Source organism: Stegastes partitus, unplaced genomic scaffold (genome assembly GCF_000690725.1).
Source record: "Stegastes partitus isolate 25-593 unplaced genomic scaffold, Stegastes_partitus-1.0.2 Scaffold788, whole genome shotgun sequence".
NCBI classification, from domain to species: Eukaryota; Metazoa; Chordata; class Actinopteri; family Pomacentridae; genus Stegastes; species Stegastes partitus.
Genome location: NW_007578519.1, coordinates 1 through 12,972, shown reverse-complemented (window position 1 = coordinate 12,972; position 12,972 = coordinate 1). Strand labels below are relative to the sequence as shown.

Below are 12,972 nucleotides of genomic sequence, written 5' to 3'. Positions count from 1 at the left end.
TTCATTATTTCGTGGCATCTAATAGCTTCTGGACAGACACACTGACAGAACATAAAACAATGAAAACATCTTCAGCTTCTACTGTAAAGTTGGTAAGAACTGTCTTTGCAAAAATTCAAAATAACTCTTCAGAAGCCGAGATCAGGGCTTTGAACTCCCGACGTTTTGTTTCATGGTTGGTTTTAGGTGGTTCGTTGCTGTCAGCTGTTGGCTGCTGGTCATTGCCACTAAACAGATCATGCTGTTGCCAGGAAATAGTTTAAACAGAAAGCGTGACAGAAACTGCTTCTTCTGAAAAGACCAAGACTGTTGTTGCAATAAAATTGTTGACCACCCAGCAACACCTTCATCTGTGGTTTCCGTGAAACGCAGAAGTGTTGAGCAGCCAGTAAACTAAGCTGCGTGTACATTAGACTAAATAGCCACAACCCCTCGCTGTGGCGTCAACAAGTCCAGCCCCCATCTGTCACTCTTCTTCCTTTATGCGTCTTTATACATCTTCTTCCTCAGGTGCAAGATAACATCTGTAACACCAAAGATCACAGATCGTGTCAGAGCTGCAGTGAAGCATTTTCAAGCCCACTGTCTGCTCTCAGCTGTCAACACTCTGATACACATCATCTGTGAGCACAAGGCAGAGCTGCACAGAGGAAAAAATAGACTCATGTATCCCTTTAGAGAACATGCAGCGTCGTTTCAGTGTTCGCATTGAGCACAGCGCTGGGTTAACCACAGGCAGAGCTGAGGTGAGGGGAGGGTAAAGAAGGTGAATTTTCACACGAAAACTGAAACTGCATTCAATGGCAGCATGTGCAGGAGGCAGAAGGAGGCAAACACAGCAGCCGTACGACAGATATCTGGTATTTTAAATGGAGAAAACTCAGCATATTACATCAACAACCTTCTTAAGGTGTGTTTCTGAGGAGTGCGTGAGCTTCCTATTTAGGGCCTGATGGTATTTGGGCTCTTAAGCAAGACTTGAAAGGAAGAGTTCAAGAGACAGAGGACTACACTATGAGCAGAGGCTGCTGATGGTGTAGAGTGGTGAAGACACATGAACTGAGGCAGCCCAACACATGTGAGTATCAACTGTTCTCTTTCTGCACAGAAACTCTTTTGATTTTGACGTGTGATTATTGAAAATGAATATTTAATCTGAATTTTGTCTCAATCATTGAGTGTGACAACATCATTTTACGTTTTTAAACATCTGACTTTATCTGTGCATTCATGCGTGTGTCCATATGTTCGTGTCCAGGGCGGTTCACAGTCCGGTCAATGGGACCACAGCGATCCCGTGGAGGGGCATCAAGAGGAGGCTGTCGCTGCTGGAGCAGCTGAAGGGCTGTCAGGAGGCCTGGTGCCCCGGGGAGCCCTGGGACAGAGAGGGGGCCCACGCTGCGCTCTGTGGGACACCTGCCGGGGTAGGAATAATCACTTAAGGGCTCTGTTATTACTATTTGATAGTGACAATGTAGAGAAGCAGGGGATGTGGAGAGGGATGTGCAGTAGTCTGACAAAGCTGGGGACTGACTTCTGACAGCGGAAGCAGCCATGTGGTACCACTCAGTGAGGACTCTTATCTTTGTTATGTGACAATATGTCTCAAATGTGGCTTCAGATTAAGTATAGTTGTGTAGTCGAGACACTGATTCACTTATTCCAGGACGTTCTGTTTTGTTTTTTAAACTTCTAAAATGTAAAAATCGTTTGGAAACGTGAAGTTAATCCCAACGCTGTCACGTACTAACAGCAGCAGTTTAATTTGAGATCTAATCCTGATCCTGTCAAATGTGCAAGTTATGGTGAGAATTTATGGATAATTCTGTTATTTTGAGCACTTATATGTTGATTATGAGTCTTCTATATTTGAGGGCATTCACACTCATTCACACATGTTTTTAGGATGAGGTGCAACCTTAGGCTCAGATTTGTGATTTCGCCAAAAGCATAAACTATTATGGTTCCAAAACCTCTCGTATTTCTTCATATGTCTGTTGATTTATAGACTTTTACACTGAGAGTTCTCAAAAAAAAAAATCTCTCTGTTTTGTTTTTTGTTGTGGAACAAAAGGCTGAACTACTATTTTTTCGTTTCTCCACTTCCACTTCTCATCCTCCGTGTTTCCCATCTCTCCGTATTTCCTCTCTCTGATCCGTTCCTCTCATGCAACCTAGTTTGCATTTCATCCTCCTGTCAACTCAGTTTTCTGTCAAACAGTCCAAGTGTTACGTGACAATAAGTAGTTTGGAGTTAAGAATAAAAAAAAACAACACTGTAGGGATGTTTGTGTGCTACATTCATGTTTCACTGTAGTTAGTAGTTTTTTTTAAAGCCGGAGGCGACATGCACCTCTCATGCAAGTAGTTCCTTTTTCTTTTTGGCATCTGATAACACAACAAACTGCCTTTGTGGCTAAATGCAGAAGTGGTGTTGAGTAAAAGCGTGTGCATATCAGGGAAATGACATTACAAAATGGATGCTGCACGGAGAGAATGTGAGTACAAAAGGTGTGTTTGTCGTATGTGAAAAGATGTGTTTGTTACTTACAGCGTGACATGCAGATAATTACTCAGAAATGCAAAACTCTAACCGGCAGCATCAAACCATTGAGCTGTGGGTAGTTGGTACAGGGGGAGGAGCTTTGTTTTTTTAATCTTTTGCACATAAACTGTCAAAGGAAACCTGAGACTTGAACAAATTGCTCAGTGAAAGGGCCCTGATGTGAGCATGTTATGGAGGTTGTGGTTTTGTTTATTCACAGTTTAGAGTCTTATTTCTGCTCGCTGGGTTTCATGAATGATGTGAGGTGGTTGTTATGAATCACCGGAGAAATCCTTGCTCATAATCTCCACTGCCACGCTACGTGTTCAAAGCTTGGTGACTTGCAGTGAACTCTTGAGTCTTTATTTCGGTGCACAGCGAGCCTGAGAGCGACTTCCTCTGCGTGTTTATAGATGTGTGTGTGTGTGTGTGTGTGTGTGAGCACCTGATGATGTAACTACATGACCGAGCCGTTGGGATTGCGCCTGCTTCGTTTTACTCAAGTTAACTGTGTCTCAACGGGCTGCTTTATTCTCTCTTCGTCACTGCTTGTAAAGACAGAAACGTGATTTGACTCTCTACAAACAGAACACCTGCACAGTCGAAGCAAAGTTTGACAAACAGCTGCTTCAGATGTTCCCACCACTTCAAAATCGAGCAAAACTTCCCGATAACATTCAGTTTAACACAGAAAAAGTCCGCTACTGTTTAGCAACTGTCGTCAGATTGAAATTCAAACGCTGCTGAATGCTGATTGGTGCACAGAAATCCGTGACATCACCTCTATTTCCAGCAGACCTCTGCCCACTTTCACCACCAGGAACAAGATTTAACTCAACCTGCCAGTTACCATCAGTGACAAGACGGAAAGACGAACGCTGCAGCACCAAATTCATAACAAGAACTATTGATACAGGAGAGATATAAGACAGATGTTCAGTGAGTTTTCAGAGGGGGTTTAAAGCATCATACTAAGTGTTCCTGCCTGACATCTCCAGACAGGAAGCAGCACTGCTAAGGGGCCCAGACAGCAAAGACCCTGTCATCTTTGGTGACAACAGACTGAATATGACAAAGGATGAACAGTTCCAGGTGTCCTGAACAGCTTTCCTTAGCTTCTGGCTAATTCAAAAATGAGAAAAAGGAAGTGAAAGGGGCGCCGCTATAGCTCACCTGGTTGAGCTGGTGTCCCATGTGCAGGGCTACAGTCCCAATGTGGAGGTCATGAGTTTGAATCCCGCTCATGACCCTTTCCCACACGTCCTCCCCCCATTCTTCTCCCCTACTTTCCTGTCTCTCTCTCACTAACACTATCCAACAAATAACTTTAAAGAAAAAGAAAGTGAAGCACGAGTGGAGCTCAAACATCTCTGGGCCATGAACTGTCCTGTTGCGGCACCCACCTGCCCACTGTGTGTTAATCCTTCATGCATTAGCTATAGACACCCAAACTGTTTATTGTATCAGATTGTAAACACGTTTATTTCTGCTGTGAAGTTGGACATTTCAACATGGAGGTCTGTGGGGACTGGCTCACTTTTGGAGCCATTTTATTGTTCAGCCACTGGAGTTGCTGCTTGGTGTTGACAAGATGAGAATTAGGAACCATTAGTGAGGCCCTGCAGACGTTAGGAAACCTTCAGCCTGTAGGCTGACAGGATTCTTGGGTTTGGTATCCCAGCTAGCTTAGGGTGAAGGTTCACCCTCTGGAGAGGTCGACAGTCAGCAAGTCAATCATAGAGAGAATATTTAGAATCACCAATTAACCTCAGCATGTCTTTGGACTCGGGGAGGAAGCCGGAGAACCCGGTGAGAACCCAGCAGGGACAACTCCAAAGATTAGCCCTAGCCAAGATTTAAACCCAGAACCTTCGAGCTGTGAGACGGCAGAGCAAACCACTGCTCCACCATCCATCTATCCAATCAGACACCATTTAAGAACCTCTAAATGGGGGAGGCTGATCAAACTGTAAACTTTATACTTGACTTTAGAGACAGTAATTTTACTAAACAGTCTCTTTTCAGTGGTTTCCAATCACATCACACATTTCTTCAGTGACAGACTTTGCTCCGTTGTGATGACGATAGCTCGTACTGTTCTTACTTTTAATACGTGTGCTAAAGGGATCACTAATAACTCAAGAGAACATGGAAAGACTGTTGGGTCTACACTCAAATCAGAATTAACCAGCCGACACAGAGTCATTTCAGGTTTATGAGTTGGCAAACAAGCTCCGCGACTCTTATCAGCACTTACGAAGCGTCGGAAAGTCAACCCTTTGCAGTCAAGATCAAATCAGTCCAGCCTTGTTACAGAAATTCTGACTCAGTTTTTCTTTAAAGCCGTTTTGTGAAAGCTTCCGTCCAGCTGTCTGTCGACACCCAGAGCTTCTGTTCTCGCTGCCTGGTTGCCATGGAGCTTCGCCATGCGGCCTGCCAGCGTGAACGTTCAAGTAATGAAGCTGCTCTTCCTGCTCAACAGGCTTCCGTAACACTTCAGATACCTAAATGAGTCACTGTGTGTTTCCCTGCAGAGCTTCCTGGTTGTGAGGGACTCTGCGACGTCTCAGCCCGGCCTGCTGTGTGTGTCTGCTGGAGCACAGAATGAGGACGTTCTTGATTTTAATATCAAATGCACAGGCACAGGTATGGACCAACGGCATGCAAATGTGGATCTATTTCTGTGCGAGCTCTGATTTCCCTGTGTGTCACTTTTAGTCCTTCATTTGACTCATTACTTCAAACTTGACAAACAGTTTAAGCTTTAAAAGTTACGCTTTCTGCTGCGGGTTTGTGTGTTAAAAGGAAATTATTTTCATTATCCAGCTGTTTTTTCTTGGACATATTTGACATCAGTGTGACATTTGACTATTTCGTCCTCTTTCTTTCACCTTTTCTTAATAGTTTTCCTCTCGATTCCAGATTTAAGATCTTAGAATGCATCGTTTTATTCTCTCGCTGCACTGACAATTTCCAGTAAAAAACATAAATGAGCACAACATCAGAAACATCTCTCTCTGAAATCAACTACAACTTTGTTCTCAGAGTTATTTCACTTCTAAGCTCTGCCAGATCTCTGCTGGCGCTGCTGGTGGCACAAGAGAGCATGTTAAGAGCCTCACCAAAACTCACCATGAATTGAAAAATGAGAAAAAAAAACTTTACGGTGATCCAGCAAAACTGTTTAGAAATGGGCTGCTTCAGATCCAGCTGCTGACTGATCTCTCAGCTCAAGATCACCATGCATTCTCTTGTGTGGGTTAAATTATTTACTTAAAGCAAATGTGCTCAATACCAAAGTTCTACATTAGTGGCATCTGCATTATGTGATCCTCATCCTATTTATTGCTCCATAAAGTGGTCAAGAAGGAAACTGAGAAGCCCGTGAGCACCGCAGAAGAGCTGCTGCTTTTCTTGAGTTATTTTCAAACCGCACAGAATTTGTTGTCTGATTGATTTATTCCTTTGTTCCTTTTTTCCAATGAAAAGGCCATTTGTTTCTGACCACTGTAAGCTCTTTCACACCTGCAGCTCTCACCTGGTAAAGCTGTCACACATGAGAGCTGGAAATCATAAATGCTTTACGACCCGCCTCAAACTGAAAAATGTGGTTCCTAAAATGAGGCTAATTTATTGTCACTGACATGCAGTTTTATAACACTGTAGATGCAGATACCTGAACAGGTGCAAAGGTTCATCTGATCTTTAACCTACACTGACCTGCTCAGCATTATAACACACATTAAAAAGAAATGGTCAAGCTTGTGTGGATGTAAAACTTATCAAACATTGACGCAGTCTTATCGGAAGAAGTCCCCTTTTGGGCTTTGTGGTTCAAGCTTCGGTGGGTTTCCAAGAATGTGTGTTTAAGCAGAACTATTAGTGTGAGACTGATGCTACCCACTCGTTCTGTGTCTCCATCACAGTCTTCCAGCTCTCTGACTCTCGACTCTCTTTCTCTGACTTGGCTCAGCTGGTGCTCTTCTACTCTCTGACCAGGTAAGAACCTTCAGGCGTCTTTTTGTTTGTGTGTCTTCGTCTTCAACTTCTCTCACATTATTGTTAATAATTGCATAAATATCAACCTGACTGCAGCCGTGGAAAAGTACAAAGTACAATAATGCACGTGCGGTACAGAGTTTTTTATACATTTCTTTGCACAGATGAAAGCTTTTGAAATACAACACACTGTTAAAAATAGAAGCAGTGTGTAGTCGGGCTCACGTATCAGATGACAGTTAACAGCTTCAACAAATAGTTGCGTTAAACGTCTCCAGGGTTTCCTTTTAATAAATAATCTACTGATCCAATATCTTAGCAAAATCAAAGATCTGAGAAAAAGGTTGTTTTTAAAAAAAATTAAGATCAGAGTTTAGATTCCTCTTCTTTCTTCTCTCATTAATCATGAGAGGAGCCCTCAGCTTGATCTTCTGTCTCTGTAAATAAACCTGTAAAGAAAATAAAGTCGTTCCAACCTGCAGCAGTAACATCCTGCTGACACTGATGCTTCTCTATTAATAATCTATTGCGGTCATACAGGATAAAATAACGGTCAGAGGTAGCAAAACTAGCACTTTCACTTAAGTTTTTGACATGTTGCGGCTAATATTTATTTTTACTTCTTCATGAAGGACTTTAACTTGTAATAGATGGTATTAGTTTGCTCTATTGGTTCTTTCACTTGGTCAGACAAGCATTTTACAGTGATGATCTTTTTGATTATCAGTGTAAAGTGCCTGGACACTGTCAGACCTGTCTGCAGAACACGAGTCAGCATGTTTAAACACTTTATTATCACTCATCTCTTTCTGTGTATCAGGGATGTGTTGGCCGTCTGTCTGTCCATCCCCCGCTGGATCTACAGTGTAACTGAGATGAACAAAGACCGTCTCTCAGAGCTTGAGCCCAGTGAGTCCCTGCCTCTCTCTGGCTCTTCCTCTCCCAGAATCTACTTCAGAAACACAAAACCTGAAAGAGACTTTTGAACTGTTTCCTGTCATTTATTTATCTGCTGCAGAAACTTGGCTTCTCACACCGCCTGAGCAACAGACTGATGAAATGACCCAAACGGAGCCGAGCAGCGTGATGTGCTCAATACAGGTGTGTTTCCTAGTGTGTGTGTGTGTGTGTGTGTGTGAGAGAGAGAGAGAGAGAGAGAGAGAGAGAGAGAGCGAGTGTGTGCTCAAGAGGAAATTACTTATTTCCTTCAATGATGAAACTGAGGCCAGATCATTTTCTAAATACAGAACATTCATCGGGTTTCCGGTGGCACGCCTCCAAATAAATGCTCATATTGTGTTCCACTGGAATGTTATCAAGAAACCTGTCTCTATAAAAATGTTCCTTATTTAAATTTGGCTGCCATCTGCTTCGTCATAATCTCCTCGTCCTGTTATACAACACTGAGAGCTACTGTCATGATTGGAGCGCTCCATGAAAGTCCTGCAGCCTCTGCCATGGACGCTGGACCTCCTTTACTTTGTCAAAACAACGACCCTTCCACTTGAATTTTATTTTGGGGAAGAGAAAGAAGTCCCATGGAGCCAAAGTAGAACTCTTCCTTGAGAGTCGACCCAGGGGGATTAATACACAACCAGGTGAATGCCAATAAAACGAGCATCCTGGTGCGCCTGACCTGCAACACCTGCTGTCGTGACTGAGACTTCGGCTTTTCCACTGTAGAAACTGTTGTGTAGTCTCCAGGTGGTAGCCACAGACCCACCTCTGTATGAAAACTGACTCACCCTGGGCTGCTGACTGACACAGAAGCTTTCTGTTCCTTGCTGAAACCGAAAATATCCTCCTACTGGTGGTTAACACGTGTTAACAGGTTCCACTGTTGATGGTTGGATGTCACGCATCATGCTGACGTGTGACAGTTACGACGTGCTCGTGTTGCACACATGAAAGCATGAAACATGCACCAAAGACAGTCTTGGAACTTTTTGATTGCAGCTCACATGTTCGCTGTGTTCACTTCATCAGGTGATTCAGTGTTGTGTTTGCAGCGTGTTCCATTATAAACATATTTGGGGATTTTTAGTGCATCGCGATGCCCGAATTCCTAACTTGTGTGTGTTTGTGCATTTTCTGTAGCTGACGTCCTCCAACGGCGCCTTGTGCATCATCAACCCCCTCTACCTTCGTGAACACGGAGACGAGTGGCTGACCAGCAGGACGACCGCCATGCAGCCCTCGAAATACAAACAAGGTCGCCGCCTCAGCACCACCCGGACGTGGGCGGGGGCGGGGTTACAGAATAAACGAGCCATGTCATTGGAGCAGGAGCCCTTTGCTGCCAGCACAGAGAGCACAGAGAGCTCAGGTCAGGACTTGTCACGCTCAGTCTGATGCCGTTTTAGTTTCACTCTGACAGGGTGTGAAATGTGTGTTTCCATCTGTTGGAACGCTGCATTTAAAATCAGATTTCAAAAAAAGACAGAAATAAAACCTTTCAAATCACACCTGAAAATTCAAAGACCTGACTCAGGTTTAGAGGAACAGTTCCCACGACTTTAAGAACAGTGACTATTTATTTGAGAACGGATATCACAAATCCAGATTGTCGTGAACTGTCTGCATTTCTACATCTAAGTGGGGAGTTCTAAAAGTCCATTTGTTTGTTATCTGTAAGGAATTGTCATTTGAGTATGATATCTTGATCTCTGTGCTCCATAACATTTAGTTGGATTACCTCCCATGTTGTTTTTGTCCAGGTCTCGTCAGAGCCAGGTCAGCCGATTTACCGTCAACCCCACAGATAGCAGCAGGGGTTGTCCTCAGGAGGCCCAGCCGAGACACTCCCAGCAGCCCCCCGTACAGAGCGAGCACCGGGAGCCTTCCTCTATCCGCTCCCTCCACCCCCGGCAGCCTGACGCCCGAGACGCAGCGCCACAGCAGCCCCCTGCCTCAGTCCCCTCACAGGGTGTCCTGGATCGAAGACGGAGTCTGGCTGCCTCTACCCAGGCCCTCCTCCTCGCTCCATCCCCCGTCCATGGAGCTCGACTCGCTGTCAATCAGCAGCATCGAGGAAGAGCAGGAGTCCCCGTTGCTGAGCCCCGCACCACACCACGCCTCGGCACACCGCCTGGCTGACAAGGTCATACATCGGTTCTCGGCGGTGGGCCAGGCGCTGGGCGGGCTGGTGTGCCCGAAGAAGAGACTGATCAATCGTGTGCAGGAGCTGAGCGAGAAGAAAGGGTCGGCGTTCGCTGAGGCTGTGAAGGGCTTTGTGGAGACGACACTGAGGAGAGGGATTGAACCTGGAGGGGCCACGGGGTCAGAACTCCTTCAGGACGTGAGGGCGTCGCTCACGTCACTGAGGGACACGCTGCTGGACTACCCAGAAATCCAGGCGTTACTGGACAGCATTACTGACTTATCTGACGCTGAGATTGGTGAGTGAGCTGACGGTTGTTAACATAACTGACAGAACTTACTTTGCACCTCAGTGGATCAGCTTTTCATGTTCTGCTAATCCCTCCTCTCCTGTCTTCTGACCCTCCTGTAGACTGCCTGGTGGAGCGTTCCATCCACAAAGTGGCTCTGAAGCCCGTCTCCGCTCACCTCTACACCTGCATTCACACATCCCAGACCAATGCCGGCACCTTCGAGCGTCTTCAGAACAACCTGAAAGTTTTGGAAAAGAACAAAGTGGAGGACCTCGGGGGGTCGGCGGGAGTCGGAGTTCCCGACTCCGTCACCGTGGAGAGGATCCAGCAGTGGTGGACTAGCATGCATGAGGAGTTCTCTCCAAACAAGAAGGTCAAGATCCTGCTCAAAGTCTGCAAGAGAATCTATAACAGCATGAGCGCCAATTCCAGCTCAGGTATTCGTCATTACTACTTTTCTAGTTGTAGTTGTTTGTCTGTGGTTGTGGCCAGCACCTTGTTGGTCTGTAAATATCTCCTTAAAGTCGGCCTCTCCTCCTCTGCAGGTACAGTGTTTGGAGCAGATGATTTCCTGCCCTGCCTGACGTGGATGCTGCTCCGTAGTGATTTGGTCACCTTACAGATCGACACTGACTACATGATGGAGCTGCTGGACCCCACACAGCTGCAGGGAGAGGGTGAGGAAAGAAACCTGAAGCACATCCTCAGGCTTGTTTAAAGAACTACAACTTCATTTTAGTGTAAAGAGCAGAGGGTTTAGTGTACAGTAGTTACCAGCTAAGACGTTTTAAAGGTTTGTTTTTCCTTAATCTGGTGTAAAACTAGTGCTGCAAGGTGGCTCGGTGGTTAGCACCGTCGCCTCGCAGCTAGAAGGTCGCCGGTTCGCGTCCCGATCTTTCTGCGTGGAGTCTCCATGTTCTCCCCGTGCAGCGTGGGTTCTCTCCGGGTTCTCCGGCTTCCTCCCACAGTCCAGAAACATGTTGAGGTTAATTGGTGATTCTAAATTGTCCGTAGGTGTGAATGTGAGTGTGCTTGGTTGTCTGTCTCTAAGTGTAGCCCTGTGATAGACTGGTGACCTGTCCAGGTGAACCTGCCTTCACCCTGAGTCAGCTGGGATAGACTCCAGCCCCCCATGACCCTAGTGAGGATTAAGGTGTAGAGATGATGGATGGATGGATGGCGTAAAACTAGCTTAGATAGGACTTTAACTCATAACTGTAGTGACTGACTTACGGTATGAGTCCAGGTCTGGGTTTAAAGCTGGGGTAGGCAGCACTGCTTTGGCATCATTTGGCAAAAAGTCCATTGTGACCTTTATAACAATTCACGTGGTCTGAGAGGAAACTAGACTTCTGCACCTCCTCTCAGCTCTAAGAAAATCTAGCCAGTGACGGTTGACTTTAGCCAATCACAGGGCTTTTCACCCGGAGCAGGTGAGACACTTTAAAGACCAACTATGGACTATTTTTGCACACCTCTGCTCGTCTGGTGGGAAGAGCACCGGACAGAGAGGGGTGACCTGCAGGAGGAAACTCTGCTTTTTCCAGAGATCTGCCCACTGCAGCTTTAATTCTCAACTTTGCTTAGTTTCTCACCGTCACCCTTTCTGCATATCCGCAGGTGGCTACTACCTTACAACCCTGTACGCCTCCCTCTACTACATCAGCAGCTTCCGGCCGCGACTGGCTGCCCGTCAGCTCAGCGTGGAAGCCCAACACTCCCTCAACCAATGGCACCGCAGGCGCACCCTGCACTGCGACCAGTCACGTCGCAGCAAGAACCGACGGACCATTCGCAGGCAGGCGTGTCGGGATAAAGGTGCGCAGAGCTCTGAGACAGAAGCCGGTGGTAAACAGGAAGGTGGGAAAGAAAGTGATTCTGTTAACGCTGATGAGTCACGGCAGCAGACTGAAGCTCTGCAGACGCTGAGGGAGGAGACGGTGACAGACAAAGGAGCCGGCGACCAATCACAGACTCCAGCATCACACGGTCAACCTGAGACACAGGAAGAAGAAGTGACAAGCAAACAGGAAGACAGACAGAGTTTTAGTATAGCAGAAGAAGAGGACCACAGAGGATTGTAATGGAGAGAGGACCTGGAGAAGGTCAAAATGATCTCACTGGGTCGAACCTGCTTGAATTCATCTTCTGAAGAGGCAAAGGAAGCTTGTAATTTATGTCATTAACACACCGGCGTCTGTTGTGATGAACTATGTGCCTTTTTGAACCCTTGCCAACCTGAGGGACTTCTCTAAGGGTCAACCGAGAGGTCACAAGATGATGACAGAAAAACAGTTTTTTGTGACTTTTCTCAACTTTCAGCTCTTTTTTCTCTAAAGTGCTGCACATTTTTCAGATCCAGGGAGAACATGTCATTCTTTAAACTGAACGGAGCACTCTGAGGCCGTCATCTGTACCAAGGTTCAGAAGAGCTGCTCCGGTTGATGGGTCACGAGGCTGTGAAAGTGCTGCCTTCAATGACAGCACATTTGTTATCATATTGTAAAGAACAGATGTGTTTACAGAAAAACGTATTGAAATGATGCTTTTTTTTCATTTACATCTCGTAATTGATCACATTGATCAATTAGTAACACGTTGGCTATCAGTCCACCTCTCCTCAGTGAACATGCTTCCATCTTGTATTTGGTAGAGGAGCTTTGCTTCGTGGCACTGAGGTCTCAAACTGGTTCCCTTGAACAGGACCTTATTACATTTCGTGAGGATGAGTTGGAACTCTTTCATGATTAATTTAAACCGACATCATTTTTCAGCTGTATTAGTAAAATGTGTTAATATGAACAAAGTAATAAAGTAAAATCAGCTTTTGTTTTGTTTTTGCTCTTTTCAGCATCGATAGGCAATAAAAACGCCCAGCTTCTGTTCATGCTGTTAGCAGTAATACCTCCATCATGCCTTAGGTATGATTTTGGTTATTGTCCCAAAGAGGCCAAAAACATTTAAATAAAATAAAATCAACTAATCTAATCTTGGCCGTCCTGGACCGACCCGTCTGGGGCTCTGGTCTTTAACTAC

At 45.5% G+C, this 12,972-nt stretch overlaps 1 protein-coding gene across 1 annotated transcript; it reads left to right on the top strand.

Annotated features, from left to right (window-relative positions):
- Nucleotides 1-564: 564 nt before the first annotated feature.
- rinl (Ras and Rab interactor-like) lies at nt 565-12,766 on the top strand. Its single transcript, XM_008292145.1, has 11 exons — nt 565-1,078; nt 1,259-1,424; nt 5,080-5,191; nt 6,472-6,544; nt 7,365-7,453; nt 7,563-7,645; nt 8,642-8,870; nt 9,262-9,942; nt 10,056-10,373; nt 10,482-10,613; nt 11,557-12,766. Coding segments are annotated over exons 1-11 (2,349 nt in total). The 5' UTR covers nt 565-1,076; the 3' UTR covers nt 12,021-12,766.
- The last annotated feature ends 206 nt before the right edge of the window (nt 12,767-12,972 follow it).